The sequence below is a fragment of the Harpegnathos saltator genome, unplaced genomic scaffold, assembly GCF_003227715.2.
Source record: "Harpegnathos saltator strain DR-91 unplaced genomic scaffold, Hsal_v8.6 scaffold273, whole genome shotgun sequence".
NCBI lineage: Eukaryota > Metazoa > Arthropoda > Insecta > Hymenoptera > Formicidae > Harpegnathos > Harpegnathos saltator.
The window spans coordinates 63,677-86,808 of record NW_020230065.1 but is presented as its reverse complement, the minus strand read 5'-3'; the positions used below and the strand labels follow the sequence as shown (position 1 = coordinate 86,808).

At 36.7% G+C, this 23,132-nt stretch overlaps 1 protein-coding gene across 9 annotated transcripts in view; it reads left to right on the top strand.

Annotated features, from left to right (window-relative positions):
- Positions 1 to 17,504, top strand: part of DNaseII (deoxyribonuclease II) — a 235,264-nt gene extending 217,760 nt beyond the window's left edge. For 8 of the 9 annotated variants that reach the window (XM_025299392.1, XM_025299390.1, XM_025299386.1 and 5 more), the window contains 2 exons: positions 2,702 to 2,840; positions 16,078 to 17,504. In XM_025299392.1, the coding sequence (XP_025155177.1) occupies positions 2,702 to 2,840; positions 16,078 to 16,203 (265 nt within the window). In that variant the 3' untranslated portion in view covers positions 16,204 to 17,504. The remainder of the gene's footprint in view (positions 1 to 2,701; positions 2,841 to 16,077) is intronic. The other variant, XM_025299393.1, reaches the window with a different exon arrangement.
- The last annotated feature ends 5,628 nt before the right edge of the window (positions 17,505 to 23,132 follow it).

Genomic DNA, 23,132 nt, shown 5'->3' with positions numbered 1-23,132 from the left:
CCTTTTTCTGAATTGGAAAACAACATATTAAAAGTTCATTAAAATCGGAGAGTCACACTTAGGCAGGTTTACTTGTAAGTGGCGCTGTTAATAGGCACAATTGTAGATAGCGGAGTAATGTTAATCCTCATTGGATGACTAATCTTCGTACGCAATATCCTCAAAAATTAAACGTATGGACTGGATTATACAGATGTTATGTCATTGGTCCACTCCTTCTTGACGGAAATTTGAACGCACAAAATTATCTGTATTTATTGAAACATCAAGTTGTACCTGCTATCGAAAACTTATATCCTAATAAAGGGTTTTTCAATAAGGGCGGGTCGATGTTGCAATGGAATAAAACAAGCTGTGTGTAAGGTATTAACAAAATTCTTTTTTTATTTGAAAGGCCCATGTATGCCATTATGTGTGGAATATAACATCGTTCAAATGTCCGCCGCGGCTTCTCACGGTGGCACGGATCTGAGTAGTCCAATTTTCATTGATTCTGCCGCATAGATCCGGCTGAATTTGAGCGATGGCCTAGGTTATGTTGACTTTAAGGGCATCGGTCGATTGCGGCTTATTGGCATAGACCTGCGACTTCAGAAAACCCCACAAAAAAAAGTCTAGCGGGGTCAAATCGCACGATCTTAATGGCCAATTCACGTCACCTCTGCGAGAGATAACCATACCCTCAAATCGTTCATGCAGAATGTCCATCGTGGCGTCCGCTGTGTGGCACGTAGCGCCGTCCTGCTGGAACCACATGTCGTCCACGTCCATATCGTTCAATTTAGGCCAAAAAAAATTGGTTATCATCGTTCTATAGCGCTCGCCATTGACGGTGATGGCCTCACCAACGTCGTTTTCGAAAAAGTACGGACCAATGACGCCGCCGGCCCAAAATCCGCACCAAACAGTAACTTTTTGTGGATGCATTGCTACCTGCTGAACCTCGTGTGGATTGGCGTCGTGCCATATACGGCAATTATGCTTGTTAACATAGCCATTCATCCAAAAATGCGCCTCGTCGCTAAAGATGATTTTTCGGCCAAAATTGGGGTCCTCTTCCAAATGCTCCGAAGCCCAGTCAGCGAACAAACGGCGTTGTCTATGGTCATTAACTTTGAACTCCTGGGCCAATTGGATCTTGTACGGGTGCAGGCCCAAGTCCCGACGCAAAATTCGCCAAGTTGAAGTCTGCGAAAGGCCGAGTTCTTGTGCACGGCGAGGAATTGACTGCCTCAGGTTCTCCTGCACACTTTCACTTACAGCGGCGATGTTCTCGGCCGATCTGGCGTTCCTTTGACGTACGGGTGTTGGCTGATCGTTTACCGAACCGGTCGTCTCGAATTTGGCCACCAAACGTTGGAGAGTCGACTTTGAAGGGCCACCGCGTCTGCCGTAAAATGGGCGCAACGTGCGCAACATTTGCACTAACGAACACTCATTTTGATAATAAAGTTTTATCATTTGGACGTGCTGCTCAATCATATAACTTGTCATGGTGATTTGGCATCAGTGACTGAATAATAAACAACAGGTTAGACAGACGCCGCCAAAACAGCATGGCCGCCACAGACTACCAATATCGACCCGCACCAATTGAAAAACCCTGTAATATGCGAAATATTTGGTTTCAGCAGGATAGGGCAGGGCCTCATTTTGTTTTAACAATTAGACAATACTTATGATTTTCACTGATTAGTGGATAGGACGTAGAGGTACGATTAAATAGCCAATTAGATCACCAGATCTGTCACCTATTGATTATTTTCTATGAGAAGTTTTGAAAAATTAGATTTATGAAACAAAGCCTCGTAATTTGAATGAACTTTCGGCTCAAATAATAAATGAAGCGGCACTTATCACGCCTGCTTAAATAGGAAATATGTTTAATAATTTCTACGAAAGATTAGCTCACTGTATAACTGTCGAAGGACGTTAGTTCGAGCATTTGATAAATTAGACTTCTCACATTCTTTCTTCATACATTCATATATACATTCATATATACATTCATACATACATTAATTCATACATATATACATACGCACATGCGCGCGCGCGTCAACACACACACACATACACACATACACACACGAATACACGAGTATGTAGAGGCGATTTGGAATCCCTAAATACCGCGGGATTGACAAGCCGTGGAGTCCGCCCCTTAACACGTACGCATACATACATTACACAGAACAGAGGTGTAAATCCGACCATGCAACCTCCATGCGGTATACTTTAGATAATGCTAATGCCGGCGGTACTGTAACATTCAAGCCTCATAACTCAAAAAGTACTTCATGAAAAATAACTTAAATATAGTGTTTTGGAAAGCTCTCGAGATAAGCTATAAGAATGTGTAATAAAAAATGGAAATTTCTAACCAAAAAATTCAAAGTAATTTTTACGTGACCTTGACAAAACTCTTCTAGGTCATAATAATATTACTACACAATGAGTTACTTAAAACCCTATAACTTTTGTCTGAAACATTTTCCTGCAGGACCGTTACTTTCAGAGATAATTAGCCGTTTCCAGACTTTTAAACCACTCTGTAGATGTTTTTAAATATTTAAAAAATTAATGATTAACCAAACGATAACCATTTCGTCACATTGTGAATTCGTTATTGACAGATAAATGATTTTTCTTTATGTCAATATAATATATTTTAATTCAGTTTTTCTCAATTCTTTTACAGAGTTTACAACATTTTATCTATCCATTTGAATAAGTTTGACGTAGATTTTAAGAACAGCCAAGATCACTCCAAATGGGCAGTGGCTGTCGAGGATAAAAATAATGGGACTTGGGTTTGCATCGGTGACATCAATCGTGCGGTAAGTTTATGTGGATGTCCCCCATTTTCCTTTCAGTTATGAAACCAGGAAGGCCCACCCGGCCGAGCAAGCCTGCCCGGTCGAGGCGCGTCGCCCTTCTTTCCCGAGCAATGCAGCACTTGGGCGAGAGGCTCGCTAAAAATGAGCCCTAGGACCGGGATGCTGGGGAGGGAATATTGGCGTAGTTCCCCCAGCTTTCCCCATTCCGGCTCATCTGGAAGACGCACCGGAGGAGGAGGAGGAGAGGTTCAGCCGGTAAGAGTCCAGCATAACCCCCGCCCCTCCCCAAAAGGGCAAGGATATCCATGAGGATTTCTCCCCATGATAAAAAGAAAAGTTTATGTTCCTTAGAATATTGCAAATTGCTTTCAATTGTACATATAATCTCTAATAAATATCTATTCAACAATTATGACAAGAGACAATTATAATAATTAAGAAAATTATAATTCTGCAGAAAAGGAAAAATGAAATAAGTTATTAAAAAAAAATTAATTGAATCATTTACGTTTTCCAAGATAATTTATTATAATCAGGGTCTGTTTCTTCCGGATAGATACCGCGTTATAATTCAGCTTCGTGCCGACGTTTCGCAAACATTGTAGTTTGCATCATCAAGGCTAGGAGTTCCGATACTGGCATGTAGCCGAATTACAACACGGTATCCATCCGGAAGAAACACACCTTGATTGTATCAATGGCCGCGAAAGTCTAAAAACTAATAATTTATTATATAGTATAAAAATAAAAAAAATATTTCGGGAAATGTTATTTATTGTTTTCGAGAATCCCACACATTTTTAAAACCATCAAGATTCAATTTTTGATATAAAAATATACAGAGCTCCTCAAAACATTTATGCCACAGTTCGCGAACATAAAACAAATTAAAATGAACAAGAAAGTCCTATATCATTTTGCGATATTCGCAATAATCAGCAAGTTATTAATTATAGAAATCAGATAAAGTGCATATCGAGATATAGAGTAGGAGCGTTTGAACGCTATTAGACTGTAACGCAGTCCAATTGTTCGAGTAATTCTTCCCAACGCGCGGCAAGGAGAAGAGCAACGCCGCTACTTGTACTCACATCACCGCATCGCACTTAAGCTTGCACTGGTATGACCACTAAATATTTGCGATTACAACTACTAGATCATTTTATAAAATAGCAAAAATAACTCATATTGAAACTGTAAAAAATTCTGTGATAAAAAAACAATCAAAAGAGAGAAAGTGATAGAAACCGATAGGATCTACAGAGAATCTCATTGTTATTTTATCTTATCATAATCTATTGTTTGCTGCATCGAATCTGAAATAAATGGGATCGCTTTTTACTAATCGTTGAAATATAATAGAATTTCCAGAGAGACATATCATATCCTACTGTTTTGTTCGAGTTTATATGGAGAAAAATATTTAGAACAAATCAATTTTCTGAACAAAATATTAACGGTTAATTCTCATTGAAAATACCAGAATCCTATTTAAATTAATCAAAAATCTTGATAATTTAAATATCTTGATAATTTGTTCTGATAACTCCAATCAAAATTTTTGTATTGTTTATATCTCACCAGAAAATTGTTTTATTGAACCAAATATTTTTCTCTGTATATGGTCAAAATTATTAAAAATATATCGTAATTAATAGTTAGGTAGATAGATAATAGTTAGATAGATAGGATTAACGATACGAGAATTTCCCTCTCAAAACTTTATATTTCGTATAATTACGAAAGTAAGTCCATCGTGTACCAACAATACTTAATATAAAATTGATTCCTAAATATAATATAATATTAGGTTGGGGAAAAAGAAATCCATTATTTTTCCGCTAGATGGCTTTAGTGGTATATATCATGTGATGTATTAATCGCATAGGTTAATATTTATACTCGTTGGAAAAGTGACATTCCGTACTAAAAAGTTCTTTTACGGTTTTGTGATTTGTCGATTAAGTTGTGAGTTACAGCACGTAAAAGATATACGTTAACAAAGAGAAAATTCGGTACATTTTACAATTTTGCTTCGATAAAGGCGAAAATGCAAGCCAGACGGCTGAAATTCTGAATGGTATTAATGGCTCCGATACTGTCACAGCCAATCACTCGCAATTTTGGTTTCGTCGATTCCGTTCCGGTAATTTTGATGTTAAAGATGCATCTCGCACAGGTAGGCCCTTTGTCGAAAATGTCAATAAAATTATGGAAATGATCGAAGTAGACCGGCATGTTAGCAGTCGTAGTATCGCCCAGGAGCTGAAGATCGACCACAAAACAGTTTTAAACTATTTGCATAAAGCTGGATCCAAGAAAAACCTCGATGTTTGGGTATCACACGAATTGACGCAAAAAAAACATGATGGACCGAATTTCAATCTGCGAAGCCTTGACTAAACGGAACGAAATCGAGCCATTTCTGAAACGGATAGTGACTAGGGATGAGAAATGGATTACATACGACTATTGTGCGAAAACGATCGTGGTCAAAGCGCAGCGAAACGACTCAGACGGTGGCCAAACCAAGATTAACGGCCAGGAAGGTTTTGCTGAGTGTTTGGTGGCACTATAAAGGAATTATCCACCATGAGCTGCTTTCATATGGCCAAACATTAAATTCAGACCTCTATTGTCAACAATTGGACCATTTGAAGCTAGCGATCGACCAGAAGCGGCCAGAATTGGTCAATAGGAGAGGAATTGTTTTTCATCAGAACAATGCCAGACCACATACGTCTATAGTGACTCGTCAGAAACTCCGGGAGCTTGGTTGGGAAATTTTAATGCATCCACCTTATAGTCCGGACCTGGCACCAAGCGATTACCATCTGTTTTTGTCATTGCAAAACTTCCTTCATGGTAAGAAATTGACCTCAAGAAAAAACTGTGAAAATCGCTTAGTCGAGTTTTTTGCAAATAAGGACCAAGGCTTCTATGAGAGAGGGATCATGAAATTACCTTTAAAATGGCGACAAATTGTAGAACAAAACGGTGCTTATTTGACCAAAATCGAACAATCCTAACTATGTTAAGTAAAGCCTTGAAATAAACGAAAAAATAATGGATTTCTTTTTCCCCAACCTAATATTACAATAGAAAGCGCATCGTAATCTATTGTGAAATTCTTAAAGAGTATAACTAACTAACATATTATACCTAACATATTATGGCTAAATATTTCGCACACCTCTTTAATTTTCTAATGAGGTACTTACGAAAAAAGAACATAAAGAATGAATCATGAATTTATGATAGGTTTCCGTTAAACAGCAGCCTATAAGCTAAATTAAGCTTCTGTAATTTGGAAATAATAAAATTTCCTAGTCACGTGCACGAAATAATTATGATAATCTTATTTTAGAAACTTGTAAATAGGACCATCTCAAGAAGAACAAATTGCAATCGTCGTCTTGTGCAGCTAAAAATATTTGAAAAGGAAACCCTTATAGGTTTCAATGTCAGCAGAAGCTTTATGCTTTGATATACGAGGTCTATCCAAAATGAAATCGAACTTTTCAAATTGCGTGCCAATGCATTAGTATTTGCTTGCCTGCGAGGTGGCATTCTGCAGTATAACTATTTTAAAATAACACAGTTTTTGCACTCAGTGTGCTTTCACTTTCAGTCTAGGATGATTTGAGTGAGTGCGTATTTAGCTGTTGTGGCGATTTTTTAATAATAAAATGAAGGTTCTTGAAGAACAATACGTTTGCATAAAATTTTGTTTGAAGTTGGGGAAAACTTTTACGGAATGTTGTAAAATGTTACAAAAGGCTTATAGTGCCGAGATATGAGCCGTACACAGTGCTATGATTGGTATCAGCGCTTCAAATCAGGCAGAAAATTCATTGAAGACCTGGCCAGCAACATCATCTGATGACTTTTATGCTGAAAAAATATGTGATATTGTGAAAAATAATCGTCGTTTGAGGGAGGCAGTCAGGAAGAAAAGACTTGAAGCATGGGCAAACAAAACGTGGATGCTGCACCACGATAATGCTCCCGCGCATTCGGCGCTCCCTATTCGACAATTTTTTTACAAAAGCGACTGTCTTTTCCCAGCCTCCGTATTTACCTGATTTAGCACCTGCTGACTTCTTTTTGTTCCCTAAACTAAAAAATTCTTTAAAAGGACGTTGTTTTCAGAATATAGATGAAATAGAAAAAAGTCGTTACAGGAACTCAAGCCCATTCCACAAATCGCATATCAGAATGCATTCCAACAATGAAAAAATGTGGAAGCGGTATATCAACAGTGAAGGACATTACTTTGAAGGAGATAAATCAGATTAAGTTGTATATTAAGAAAGTAAAATAATTTTTAAAAGTTCGGTTTTTTTTTAACAGACCTCGTATTCGGATATTCTTGAAAGAATATTTGTCGCAATCTAGATAAAAAAATAATAAATAAATAAAAAGAGATAAATGAAAAATAATTGCATGGATTTTTTATCCTTATTGTGAATAATAAATTGACGAAAGCCTATCGTAAATGCATGATGGATTCTTTATATTTTTCTTTCATAGTTGTACTATAGAATACTTAGAGTTTCTCCTATCGTTAATATCATATTGATTATGAGAAAGAACACTAATTTTTATATGGTGGGACATTGGAGAGATATCGGACTAACATCGAATATTGGAGAGATAATCAGACTTTCATAAAATATTTCATGACCCCACATTAAATTACCTATCGTGCCAGCACTTGGAATCACATGGTTATGCAATTATGACGTCAAGCGCAGAAATTAAGAATAATTTTTTTATTGGAAACAGGAAAAGCCATGACTTTAAAACAAATATGAGAAGGAATATACCTTACAAGAAAACACATGAAAGTGTCCTCCTTCGATTTTAATGATCTTGAAATATGTAGTAATCTAGATTAAAATAAGAGATATGAATTTTTTATACGTGCCTAATTGGCCTTTTAAATGGTGAGACATTTCTTTAAAATTCGATACTTTTCTTTCGGAATATGCATCATCAAAAGTGTAAGAAAAAAAACTATCCGAATAAAAATTTAATGGTTGGGTGAATACTTCATAACAGCGTTTTTCAGTTTTTTAGAAAAATATTAAAATTTTAAACATACCTCCATACCTTATCAATTTTATTTTATAATTTAAAAATTTTGTTTCTATCACATGAAAGGATATTTTTTGATGACTATATATAGGGTGTATAAAAAGTACTGGAACAGTAAAATATCACAAAAATTAAGCATTTTAGAAAAAAATGTTTCAGATAAAATTTATAGGATTTCAAAATATCTATTTACTGACATTATGAGTTTGACCTTGGGTGGCGTCGCCAAGGTCAGGACAAGGTCATCTTAAATTTTTTAAACGGGACCTTCTATCTTTTATTACATACTCTTGTAGCACTTCTTCAGATCTTTTCAAAGCACTATAATCTTTTCCACTTTGACTAAGCCATTTCGAAGTTATCGAGCTTTTTATGATAAGATGTCCAGCCAGTGGATGGAGTAATTTCGTGACTTGTATTTCAGACACATATAATATTAAAATAATACTAATGTACTAAATTTATAACAGCACTAAAATTCACCTTCGAATCATTTCAAATCAATTACAATGAATTTGACTTGAAGTATAATAGAACACATTACTTGTACATGATATGCATTGTTTCATAATTCAGGAAAAAATAAATGATTTTTCTTACTGATTTTTCTTTTTTTATTGAATTATCGATTTTGTTATCTAATTACTACAAAGAGCATAGCAGGATAAGCATGTATGTGCTGCCCCCGCTTGGATCTAGTTGAGATTTTTACAATAAGTTGACATTGATGTAAGATAATATTTCCCAAGAGATTATATTTAAGAAAAATTTTTGTATGGGAATTATGGAGGTAGAAAGAAAAATCTATAAAAATTTTTTCCTCGAGAACGGCCGAACCGATTTTAATGAAAAAAATATATGTTATGGGTTTCAATGCCACAATATTATCACAAAATTATGGAATTTTTTTCAAAAAATACAGTTTAAAAAAAATTTTCAAAATCTTTTTGAATTTTTTTTATGTTATGCACTTGAGGCACTATCATCATTTTCTCCCTAAAAAATCTTTAGATATTCTAGAATAACATGTCCGAGTTTCAAAACGATCGGAAGGGTAGTACATAGTTTTAAAATGTGAAGATCTTGAGTGCGTCACGTACGGCATATGGCGCGCTGTATACAGTCCTTTGCTCTGTATGCAACAGCATCTTATGATTCATTGTGTGACTAGGAATAGTTAAATAACTGGCCAAATTTTTTTTTAAAAGACTTAAAATATAAAATATTATGTTTAGTATAACGGCAATAATTGTTTGAAGAATTGAAAAGTTGAAGTGAATTGTTTGCAGAATCATATAATTTATCTAGCCAAGTCATTTATTCTAAATCTGGCTAAATCTCTAAACCTCCTCACAATTTACAAACTGAAAACGGACAAATTGAAAACAAATCTATACAATTTTTCATTCAAATGCCTGCGATCAGTCTGCAATAAGTGTAGTTTCTAAGGTCTGCTACAGGGAGGTTGCAGTACGTTTTTAGCCTCTTTATTATGAGATATTTGTTTATCGTGAGTCTCCTCGCCTTTCACAAATCGGGGAGCTTTTTAATGTGAGTCGAGCATCGATTTTCTGCTAGTATGTATATTGTCATTTTAATATAAGATTGCATTCGAGCTTCTTCTAGAATAACTGTACACACATATATATATATTGTGTATATTGTATATATGCATGTGTAGGCCTCTTTTCCAGACAGGACACGATAGATCAACCCCCTTTTGATTTAGAGTAACTTTATCGAGAAATAAAATGGTAACAATATAGTCTGTACAACTCGTATATCTCTTCTTTCTGCGTTTCGCTGTGTTCCTCGCTTGCTCGCTTCCTTCTCCGCTTCGCTTCGCTTCTCTCCGCTAGAGAGCGCTCGTGCATGTTCCACAGTGCCCTCGCGCTTGAGCTTGTGCGATGCCCCGCTTACGCGCTTTTCAAAGAAAACGCTTATACATGTAACAATATGTATGTTTAAAATTATGTGTGTGTACAATATACTACATATAAAATATGTAATATTACATTATTTACGAAAAAATAAATATATATATTGAAGAAAAAAAAATTGTAATAACGAATAGCTAGCAGCTACATTTCACGTACATTTCTTACTCAGCGACGCTCCTGAGCCAGAGCGATTGGCCGCTGAGGCTCAAGCGAGAGTGGGGCAACGGTAGGCCTCTGAAACCGACCTGAAATGTGCCACTAATTCCGACGCCTGATATAAAGGAAGACTTTGGCAATAACTTCGTTTCTTTCAAGAACGTTTATTTTGTTCTGCGATTATCGCATGTTCTTGCTGTCGATATATTGACATATTTCGAAGCCACCAATTTAGATAACGATTTGATTTAAAAGTACGAAATTGTTTTGTTTGTTATTATTTTGAGCTTCTTTTACTCATTTCAAATATATACTCAACAATAGCTTCTTGTTACACCTTGTGTTTTTTTCTTCATGCACATTTTTTTAAATAAAAATACTTGCTTTGATTCACTTGCCATACCTTATTTCACTTGTCATAGTAAGAAATGTCTGCAACAAATAAAAATCCTAGATATGCTGCATGTGATAAGTTTTTATTGAAAGTATATGGTCAGAAGAAAAAAATTGAAACTGAAGATGAAACAACGAATTTTCTAATAAACTTCAACGAACGATTGTTCTTAATGATATCTTGTGTTCAAAATGTCGTATTTTTCAATATAAAAAGGAGGCGTTTCATGTTAATTGCTTGATTTCTGAGAACGATGAATCACAATCAATTTCTGATGATCCAACCATCACTATTCGACTCAAATCTAAAGTGCAAGAATCAAATATTGAGAGAGTTGAAGTTCCAATTCAAAGAACTGTTTCAACTCATAAATATTGTTGTCTTTGTTCTGCCACAACAAATCTCACAGTTATTCCAGAAGAAGCTCGAATGCAATCTTATATTAAAAGAACAATATATATACCAGCAGAAAATCGATGTTGCCGAACTCACTTAATCAAGAATCGATTTTATGATGAAGATCTTGGTCTATTGAAGGTGTACGAGGGCGGTCCGATAAGTACTTAGCCTCACCGCCCGATGGCGCCACTATCGCAAGAGAAATTTACTATCGTGTAGTACATTCTCGTAGACGGCTGTCGAAATTTCAGCCGAATCGGACTGGTAGTTTTATTTTGACCGCGTGTGGAAGCGGGCGTGTCCGCGGATTTTAGAAAAATGGAAAAAGAGCAATATCGGTCGGTGATTCGATTCTTGTTTTTGGAAGGGAAATCGCGCAGCGAAATCAAAGAGCGCTTGCATGCTGTGTACGGTGACTCTTCTCCTTCGATGGCGACCGTCAAAAATTGGTTTAACGAGTTTCAACGTGGTCGCACGTCGGTTTTTGATGAGCCACGCCCAGGTGCCCCGTAAAACGGCTACCACGGAGGATAACATGACAAAAATCCACGATCTCGTATTGGCAGACCACCGATTGAAGGTGCGCGAGATAGCTGAGACAGTAGGCATCTCAAAAGACCGCGTGGGTCATATCCTGTATGAAATTTTGGGCATGAAAAAGCTGTCGGCGCGATGGGTGCCGCGTTTGCTCACTCCGGACAACAAGCGCAACCGTGAGACCACTTCAGAGCAGTGTTTGACGCTGTTTAAGCGCAATCCGAAGGAGTTTCTGCGTCGTTTCGTGACCGTCGACGAAACATGGATCCACTGGTACACACCAGAGACCAAGGAACAGTCGAAACAGTGGACTTCACCCGGCGAACGTGCTCCGAAGAAGGCGAAGAGTGTCCTATCGGCCGGAAAGGTGATGGCCACCGTTTTCTGGAATTCACAAGGTCTACATCGATGTGATCTACATCGACTACCTGGAGAAGGGCAAAACGGTCACAGGGCTGTACTATGCCGAATTATTGGGCCGATTTGACGCCGAATTGCAGAAAAAACGGCCCCATTTGGCGAAGAAAAAAGTGCTCTTCCACCATGACAACGCACCGGCTCACACCTCCGCCCTCGCCACGGTCAAATTGGTCGAATTGGGCTACGAACTGCTGCCCCATCCACCGTATTCTCCAGATTTGGCCCCGTGCGACTTCTTTTTGTTTCCAAACTTGAAAAAGTCACTCGCCGGGCAGAAATTTAAGTCGAATGAGGAGGTCATCGCCGCCACGGAGGCCTACTTTGCACATCTCGAGAAAACGTATTTTTCAGACGGGTTAAAGAAGTTGGAGCATCGCTGGGTCAAGTGTATCGAGCTAAAAGGAGACTATGTTGAGAAATAAATCACCACTTTTCCAAAATTTTCGTTTTCTTTTGTAGGCTAAGTACTTATCGGACCACCCTCGTACTCTAATTCGTCAAGTAAGTCCTTCGGAATTATCGAAAATGATGGAAAGTCAATCAAATGTGATTCCACCCTATATGATAAGCTTGGAGATTACAGTCTTTCCGAAAAGCAACTTCTTGTTTTTACAGGATTAAACTGAAAAAATATCATAGTTTTGAGAGACATGATGACTTCAATGCGAAACAGACAGACACGTACCGTAACTCAGGCACTCGTAGTATTTCTTTTTAAACTTCGCACTGGCAATTCTAATAAAATTCTTGCTTCTATTTTACGATTAGAAAATGAACAACTTATCTCAGAATATTCATCAGCAATAGTTGAGTCATTTGAGAAAGACGTTTTACCCTTTCATTTCGGATTAAATTCTTCCAACAGAAACGACCTTATACAAAATCATACGATTGAAATTGCCAAGAATTTATATACTTGTCACGAAAATCTAATGTTGATCTTTGATGGGACATATGCTCGTCATCAAAAAAGTATGAATAATGAATTCAAGGAAAGGTTCAAGGTTTCAAAGAAAATCATTTTCTGAGTAAAAGAATGTCCCATTTTGCAAGTCTTTCACGATTTGCACAACTGACGGCTACGTAGTTGATATGTTGAGACCATATCCTGCAAATGTAAATGACGCAGAGATCCTAAAATCTCTCCTACAAGATCCAAATAGCTTGTGCAAATTGTTGAAAAAGGATGACTATGCAGTTCTCGATCATGGTTTTCGAGACGTCAAGGCTGAGTTAGAGCTTAAGAAGATTAAAGTGTTGATGCCTGCATTGAAAGGGAAACGAAAGCAATTGACCACAAATGAATCAAATAAGTCTCGCTATGTAACGAAAATTCGGTGGGCAGTAGAAGTTGTCCATGGAATACTGAAACAAAAATACCGAATGCTTGACCATAAATTAGACAATAAAATGCTCCCGAAAGTTGGAACCTATTTTCGAATTGCATCATTTTTGAATAATCTATTCGGGAAAAGATTAAAATCTGACGCAGATGTTTCAAATGAGATTTTGGAAAGGATGAAAGCCCGGAGACATATTGAAAATTCTTTAGCTGATAAGGCCGAGGGAAAAGGTTACGTAAAATAATAATGTTCCAAAGTATCTCATCAGATGACCTTTTAGATTTCTCTGAAATGACCGAAAAAGATCTGAAAATTCTGTTCACTGGAACTTATCAACTATCACAGACGGTATCTTATTTAGCTGAAATGATTGATAAGAATGGAAAAGTTAACCTGCAGTTCGTTAAAGATGAAACGAATATTTTAAAACTGCAAGTTCAATCGCGTCATATTTCTCGAAAAATGTATCGGTGTTTCGTGAAACATAAGCCCAATAGTGTCGGTATTTCAGGTCTGTTGCAATATGCATGTGATTGCGCAAACGGAAGAAGAACTATTGGCTGCTGTTCACATATTGCTGCAATAGTTTACTATTTATCTCATGCCAGATATTTGTCCAAAATTTTAAAACCAGCTGAAATTCTCAGTAAAATGTTTCAGGAGGATAATATTACTCCTGTAATCGAGAATGACAGCGATGAGGATTGAATCTTGCAGACAATAAACACTTCGATTTATGAGAGGCGAGGGGACCCACATTAAAAAAGCACCCCGATTTGTGAGCGGCGAGGGGACTCATATTAAAAAAGCACCCCGATTTGTGAGCGGCGAGGGGACTCATATTAAAAAAGCACCCCGATTTATGAGAGGCGAGGGGGCCCACATTAAAAAGCACCCCGATTTGTAAGGGGCGAGGGGACTCACGTTAAAAAGCACCCCGATTTGTGAAAGGCGAGGAGACTCACGATAAACAAATATCTCATAATAAAGAGGCTAAAAACATATTGCAACCTCCCCGTAGCAGACCTTAGAAACTACACTTATTGTAGACTGATCGCAGGCATTTGAATGAAAAATTGTATAGATTTGTTTTCAATTTGTCCGTTTTCAGTTTGTAAATTGTGAGGAGGTTTAGAGATTTAGCCAGATTTAGAATAAATGACTTGGCCAGATAAATTATACGATTCTGTAAACAATTCACTTCAACTTTTCAATTCTTCAAACAATTATTGCCGTTATACTAAATATAATATTTTGTATTTTAAGTCTTTTAAAAAAAAATTTGGCCAGTTATTTAATTATTCCTAGTCACACAATGAATCATAAGATGCTGTTGCATACAGAGCAAAGGACTGTATACAGCGCGCCATACGCCGTACGTGACGCACTCAAGATCTTCACATTTTTAAATTATGTACTACCCTTCCGAACGTTTTGAAACTCGGACATGTTATTCTAGAATATCTAAAGATTTTTTAGGGAGAAAATGGTGATAGTGCCTCAAGTGCATAACATAAAAAAAATTCAAAAAGATTTTGAAAATTTTTTTTAAACTGTATTTTTTGAAAAAAATTCCATAATTTTGTGATAATATTGTGGCATTGAAATCCATAACATATATTTTTTTCATTAAAATCGGTTCGGCCGTTCTCGAGGAAAAAATTTTTATAGATTTTTCTTTCTACCTCCATAATTCCCATACAAAAATTTTTTTTAAATATAATTTCTTGGGAAATATTATCTTACATCAATGTCAACTTATTGTAAAAATCTCAACTAGATCCAAGCGGGGGCAGCACATACATGCTTATCCTGCTATTCTCTTTCTGTTTATAGGATAAATTTCTTTGTTTCCTAGCTTATTCGTTAGATTTTACTTTTTCTTTTAGAGATTAACATTATTATCAAACGCTTTTGTAAAGATATTCTTTAAAATATCCTTTAAAAATCCTCAAAAATAGAAATCAATATATGATAAATTCAGTGACCGAGGCTCCAATAACGCCCGCGACGTTCTCCAAGAATAAGAAAAATGTCCACAATTTCATTTGATGAATAAGTTGGCATTTTAATTCTAAACATTAAATACTGTGTTGCTAATCTGTTCATCCATTCATTTACTGTTTATAAACCGTTTATAACGTGATGTGACTGATTGTCAGTGATGCTAGAATGAACAATATTTCGGAGAGTCGCGTGGTGCCACCAACCAAATTATTTTAAGATAATGGATTAACCTAATTCTCACCTGTTAATTTTCAAATCTTATAGCTCGGAAAATACTTAATAAAAAAAATAGTTTATTATAGTATTTTGAAAAAGTCTTGAAGTCAGCTATAAGAATATGACATGAAAAATAGGAGATTCCATTTTAAAAAATTAAGATGACCTTACTCTTACTTGGAGAAGGTCACTCAAGGTCAAGTTCATATTTTCATCATGTGGACCCCTCAAAACCATGCAACTTTTGTTTAAAACATTTTTGTCTATCGGGCTCAATTTTTGAGATATTCAAACCGACTGTTTACAATGGGACACCCTATATATATATATATATATTTATTTATTTATTTATTGTTGGATAGCCGAAAATCTACACTAGTACAATACAACACAATGAAAAACCATAAACTGATATTCATCATTTTGTTCGGGTTGTTCGAGTTCCTTTAATTTTCCCAAAAAATGCCTTGTACTATCTCAGAATATATCATATCTCTTATTTGCGTGCTATTCGCTATTTAATCTTCATACGGAGAGCGATTAATTGAATAAAAATATACAAAGAGAAAGTGTTTCGTGGCAAGTGTGTATTAAAAAAAAATAATTAGTATTCTCCATCTATTCTCAAGTATTGTAATTCAATTTAATTGAATAATAAAACTATAATGTATTAATTGAATAATAAAACTATAATGTATTAAATTTTGCATCTTTTTATTTTGCAGGACACTCAATATATGCGAGGTGGTGGAACTGTTTGTTTCAATGTACAGAAAGTTTGGGAGAATTATCGACATGCAGTGAATGACGTGGAACCATGTCCTAAGCAATATAAGACGATTAGAATTTAATATGGATTCGTCCACATTGTCAATCAATAAAGCTATAACAGATTTATTTATATATCTATACAGATATAAACACGAAGATGCACACAAAGCATACCTGTATATATACAGGGTGTCTCAGAACTTTGGTGGAACAGGGTGGGAAAAAGAGATCAAACCACCTGAATAATTTTGGAAATATACATGATAGAAAAAATATTATTATTATAAATTATTATATAATATTATGTTTTTGCGTTAAGTATATTTCATCAGAGTTATAACGCTTGAAAATTAGAGTACCACCGATATAATGTTACCTAAGGTGTACTGCATATGATTGGATTTATATCTCTTATGTGCGCGGACACAAGAAATGTACATTTAATCTTATTATGTAAATTGATTCACAGGTGTTTCAATACCCGACAATTTTTGTAATTAAGATTTCTTCAGTCAAAAAAATTGGGACTCCCCCTTGATTATGTTGAGATGATTATGGTTGTTTAGACAAAAAATGATCTATACACAAAAGCTGTTAGATTTGAAGGGAAATATTTGCTTATACAATCAGATTGTGTATTTCGACTCCAGTCCTAAAAGTTACATAAATAATAGTTGAATAATTGAAGTATATCATTACTAGACAGTGCAATCTCCATGCGACTGAATAACGTTACCGGTGGTACTTTCAAATATCTTTCAAGTAACTTTTAAGTCTCATAACTCTAAAAGTATTTAACGCAAAAACATTTTGTTATATGTTATACGTTTTTATGCATAATGTTTTGGAAAACTTTCTAGGTAAGCTACAAAAATATGCAATAAAAAATAGAGGCTTCCATTTAAAAAATTCAAGGTGGGAAGGACTTTCCCATAATCTTGATGACAATGTTCAAGGTTATATTAGTATTGCTATGTAATGCGTCATTTAAAACTTTATAATTTCTGTATTTAATATATTTTTTATCTTACATATTTTTAAAGTTCAGAAAGTTTGATCTATTTTCCTCAGTCTATACACACACACATACACACACAGTAATAAAAAATTATTGTTTGATTGTAATTATATCATGCAACACTACACCTTATTCATATACGTATAGTATAATTATACAATTAATAAATATAAAGCACAACAATAATATTGAACATCTATTTACTGAGAGTATACTAAAGTATTGTTTAACATGTACGTGTGTGATCGCAACAATTAATATAGACTACAAAATGAATTTAGATTCAAATTACGTTACGCAAGAAACATTCTTCAACATTTTGTAATCTAATGATACTATAAATAACACATTTGTATAGCTATATCTTTTTCGTTATTATGGTCCACTGACTATTTAAAAGTATCACGTAAATTTAAACATTATTACATTACAGAACGTAAGCGACAAGAGGCGATCGCGCGCGACGAGGAGCGAGCGAGCTTTTTCTTTATAGCTTTTTCCTTATAGCTCGCTCGCTCCTCGTCGTTCGCGCTCGCTCGCTCCTCGTCGTTCGCGCACATAGGAATATTGTATGGGTAATAAATAAATGAGTTTTACCTGAAATCGGCGAGTTTTCGTGTATTTGAAATATGTTTACTATATTTCTGAGTATTATATTCAAAAATATTGTGAAAAATGCCGGCATTATTAATGTAATATAATTATGCAATCCGTTACACAATAGTAATAATGCCCGGCACACTGCAGAATATCCGTAAACATACTCGGAAATATATATCAAAAAATTTTTATAGATTTTTCTTTCTACTTCTATAATTCCCACAAAAAATTTTTTTTAAATATAATTTCTTGGGAAATATTATCTTACATCAATGTCAATTTATTGTAAAAATCTCAACTAGATCCAAGCGGGGGCAGCACATACATGCTTATCCTGCTATTCTCTTTCTGTTTATTGGATAAATTTCTTTGTTTCCTAGCTTATTCATTAGATTTTACTTTTTCTTTTAGAGATTAACATTATTATCAAACGCTTTTGTAAAGATATTCTTTAAAATATCCTTTAAAAAATCCCCAAAAATAGAAATCAATATATGATAAATTCAGTGACCGAGGCTCCAATAACGCCCGCGACGTTCTCCAAGAATAAGAAAAATGTCCACAATTTCATTTGATGAATAAGTTGGCATTTTAATTCTAAACATTAAATACTGTATTGCTAATCTGCTCATCCATTCATTTACTGTTTATAAACCGTTTATAATGTGATGTGACTGATTGTCAGTGATGCTAGAATGAACATATTTCGGAGAGTCGCGTGGTGCCACCAACCAAATTATTTTAAGATAATGAATTAACCTAATTCTCACCTGTTAATTTTCAAATCTTATAGCTCGGAAAATATTTAATAAAAAAAATAGTTTATTATAGTATTTTGAAAAGGTCTTGAAGTCAGTTTGGAATAACGGTTTGGAATAACGAATACTTTCAGATTTCGGCCAGCATCTGTTACTTTTCTATTGAAAAACACAGTGCTCGAGAATATTAAATTATTTAACAATCACGATACAAGAGCGGTAGTGCTTTCTAGCATAGTCTAGTGATTATATTACTTGATTATATCTCCACACTGCTACATCCTGTTTTTCATACTCTTTCATACTCTCTTACTACATAAATCAAACGTTGAAGTACATACAATTTGTTCGTTATAGAAACGATATAAAGAAAAGGATATTATGAAGGATGTAAGGTACAATTAATTTTGAATTTATTAACACGTTAACTGCCAACTACGAGATATCTCATAGGTTGTTTACTTTCCCAGGACGCCTACTACGAGTTATTTCGTCCCTTCATTACTTGCCATATTTGTACAGCTACGAGGAAACTCGTAGCATAACAGTGTAAATATGAATAGATGGCCTCAGGAAAGAGAATAAAAAATGTTTTTTAAAAAAAAAACATTTTTTAGCTTTTCGGTTATTACTATGTACTATTATTAAAGTTTTTAATAATATAACATGATTAAATCAAATTGGCTCTTTAGATCGGAATCGTGAAAAATTCCGTGGCAGTCAACGTGTTAAATATAATAAATTGATTGTGACAGTGATATTATGACGTTAGACGCACTTATTATTCCCCCATTTGTTTTCCCGTGAGCATCAACACGGGCATGCGTTGCCCGATGACGCGATGCGCGGTTTTCTATTGTTCTACGCGTCGATGCGCGTCGATTGTTTTTGTAGCGCCTGCCGAGATACTCAGACATAGACGCGTTTTTGATGCCATAGAGATCTCACGTAACAGAAAGCTTTTCCTATTCTCACGCCTCCTAGCCTCATTATTTTTTATCTTTCTATTCTTTCTTTATATTCTTTTACTATTATTCATTGTTTTTTGTTCGTCATATTTCTGGTATTCTTTATCTTATCTTTCTGCTTTCTTTATTTTTTTCGCTTTTCTCTTCTTATTCTTTAATCTACTTATTCTTTATTTTCTAAGAAAATTAGAATGATAAGATTTTAATCTACATTCATTTCCAATATGTCCAGGTTTCCTACAGTAATTGCAAATCATTCTCTATGAGTTATATGACCGATTAATCGAATTATACGATTGGTTCATTCGAATTCTTTCTGTATAATAATGTGATTCGTTTATAAAGCTAACGGTTCTCTTAATTGCATCGTCGAGAGTGTTAAAATCATGCGCTAGTAAATTTTGCCCAATATTCCTATCTAATCCGCCTATAAAACGTTTTATTAATTTATTAGTAGCAAAACTCTTAAGTCCTGCTCTTGTTGTTTGATCAGGGTAGCTGATGATTGCAAGTACTAAAACTTTATGAAGTTTTTTCGTTCTATTAACATAATCTTTGATTGGTTCATCCCTAAATTGCTGCAAATTGCTTGCTTGTGATTCCCATTGCTCGAAACTTAGATATGTGTTGAATTCTCTCTCTACTATAGCGCACAATGTATCTAAATTGCTAGTAGTATGTGTAGCCCGTAACAGTGCAGCTTCACCGATTAATTTGGTTTGCAGAATTGCTCTAAAGAAAAATTCTCGATCATCCGGCTCTACTAAAGTAAAAGTTCCTTTACAATCCGAGATAAATTGACTCACCGGTTTGTTCCGTCGAATTTAGGTATAAGCGATAATCCTTCACGGACAGCAAAGTAACTATTGTTTGTCGCGATGGAGGACCTACGACTATGTTCGGTAACGCCGAGGTTTACATTAGGTTTTGGTGCACCTGATTGATCCATTTTTAACAAGGTGCGATAAGAAAGATGATCTATTATTAATAGAGCTATGCTCCGAACTATGATGCGACTTACTTTCTCTATAAGTAATAAAGTTCATGAGCTTACGTTACTATTACGAGTCGCATGATGCTTCCGAAGTCCTTTGGATGACGATGTCCTTGAATTGATGACCCTTTTACGTGTAGCCTTCCACGGAGTTCCGTTCTCGTCGATTACTTGATGTCGGCTGCTATGTTCCTTCCGGAAAGATCCTGGAGTCCTTATGCCTTTTTCCTCGAGAACTATAGTCCGTTCGTCGGGGGTTAATCGGTCAATCAGATCTCAGGATGTTAGCAGACTCTGACTGCGATATGCTCAACGTCCCTGGCTGAGTCCACTGATTTGAGATTGCGGCTGACCTTGAGTTTTCTATTTCATTAATTTTGAGACTAATAAAGTTTTCTCGACTCAATTTCCTCAGGCTCAACTGCTTGTCCTCTCGATGATAACTTAGTCTTTTAACAGTCTTCTTAATGTCTGTCTCTTCTTACACGTTCCTTCTACGTGTCGTTTTTATTTCGTTTTCTTGATCCCACCGCTGCCACCAATTGTTACGTTTGCCACAGCTTATGATGCGGCGAAACGAATATTGGGAAGGAATGAGAAATCAGCTTCTATGCCTCCGACTGTTAACTAACTTTATTTTATAATTCTCAACAAGAGTGTAATACCGCTCGAAAGAGAGAGAGGGGCTAGGTGTTCGCTTGAGGATTGCTAGCAGGAAACTGACTGGTGAGCATAGGAAAAAATGACGGTAAGGAAGGGAAGGGAAAAGATAAAATTCCCGCGAGGGTAGCCATAGCCGATGATGAGAGGTTCGGCAAGAATTCGGGGATATGATATCTATTAGTTTGTTATTTTAGGATGAGATCGGTCATCAGGATTAGATAAGGCAGGTATGGAAGAATATACGTCGTGGTCGCCGTTGCGATGATTCACATAAGATAATACAACTAAAATAAATGAAAAATATATATGTTGCGGCACGTAATGGTGCACGCTTTGCCGCGAGTGCACCTCCGCGTACTGCCGTTTCCGTGAGTGCAGTTTAGCGTATTTTACCGCGGGTGCGTTTTCCGTCACGCGTACGCGCTCTTTGCGCCGCGCTCGTTTCGCGCGCGCCCTTCGCGCCGCGCTTGTTTCGCGCGCGCCCTTCGCGCCGCGCTCGTTCCGCACGCGCCCTTCACGCCGCGCTTGCTCCGCGCGCGCCCCTCGCCGCGCCCGGTTGATCATGTCGTCAGCGTCGTCGCATGATCGGCTTGCGCCGTCAGCGTGTTCGTGTGTGTATCGTCCTTGTGAGCGTTTCTTGCTTTGCGAGCGAGCCGTCGCATGCGTTTCTTGCGTGCGTTCTGTTCGTGCTGCGAGCGTGCTGTTATTATTAGATACGCGATAACAAAGTTTTCTTTTGCACGTCTATTCTTGTCAGATTATTGTCCGCGCCTCGAGGATCTCTCGTGGTGCGGCCTGACGCGGTGGGATTACGTAATCAGGGATACGGGTGCGCGTGTTTCCTTGAAAATAAACTCAAAACTTTCGACCCTCTTGTGGGCGAGAACGTTGGCGCGCGTGGTACCCGCCGTTGCCGACGCCTACAGGTATTTCCAAACGTTTATATGCCGTAGGAAACATTCAAAAGGAAGGAAAATGGGTGCCGCATGATTTGACTGAGAGACAGATGGAAAATCGAAGAGCCACTTCCGAAATTTTGCTTTTGTGACATGAAAGAAAGAGTTTCTTGCATCGAATTGCTACTGGCGATGAGAAGTGGATATATTTCGAGAATCCCAAACGCAAAAAATCGTGGCTTTCACTTGGCGAAGCATCAACATCGACGGCACGGCCAAATCGTTTCGGAAAGAAGACAATGCTCTGCGTTTGATGGGACCAGAAAAGAATCGTGTACTATGAACTGCTGAAACTGAGCGAAACTGTTAATGGGCATCGCTACCGACAACAACTGATCAATTTGAACCATGCATTGCTCGAAAAACGCCTAGAATGTGACACGAGACATGAATGAGTGATATTGCAGCGCGACAACGCTCCGTGCCATTGCACTTCCATCGTCCAAGACACCATCAAAACGCTGAAGTGGGATCTGCTACCGCACCCGCCGTATTCGCTAGACTTGGCCCCTTTCGATTATCACTTGTTCCGGTCGATGTCGCATGGCTTGGCTGGGCAACACTTGGCCAATTTCGAAGAAGTGCAAAATTGGTTGGATGAATGGTTTCGGTCCAAAGACGCGTCGTTTTATCGTCGCGGTATTCATGTATTGTCAGAGAGATGACAAAAATGTGTAGCTAGCGATGGACGATACTTTGAATAAACCATTTTTTGTATTTCTCTTGAAATTTTCCATTTTTCATTGATCCAAGAAACGGAAACTTTGTTGCGCACCTAGTATATTTTGAAAAAGTAACATTTTAAGAATGTCTAAAAATTTTTTTAATTTTAAATTTTAATTTATAAGTTCGTAATAGCCAGTCTCCGCAGATGCCTTTAAAAAAAATGTAATGTGCAGTGAGCAACGTAACTGCCCGCGCGGCCGTATGCTTCAGATGCCTGGAGCGGGGCCATGTGCGCGGGCAGTGCAACAGCGCCGTCGACCGCAGCGATCTTTATCGCTGCGGTCGACGGCGATAACCCCGGCCACCGCGCGAAAAGCTGCGGCTGG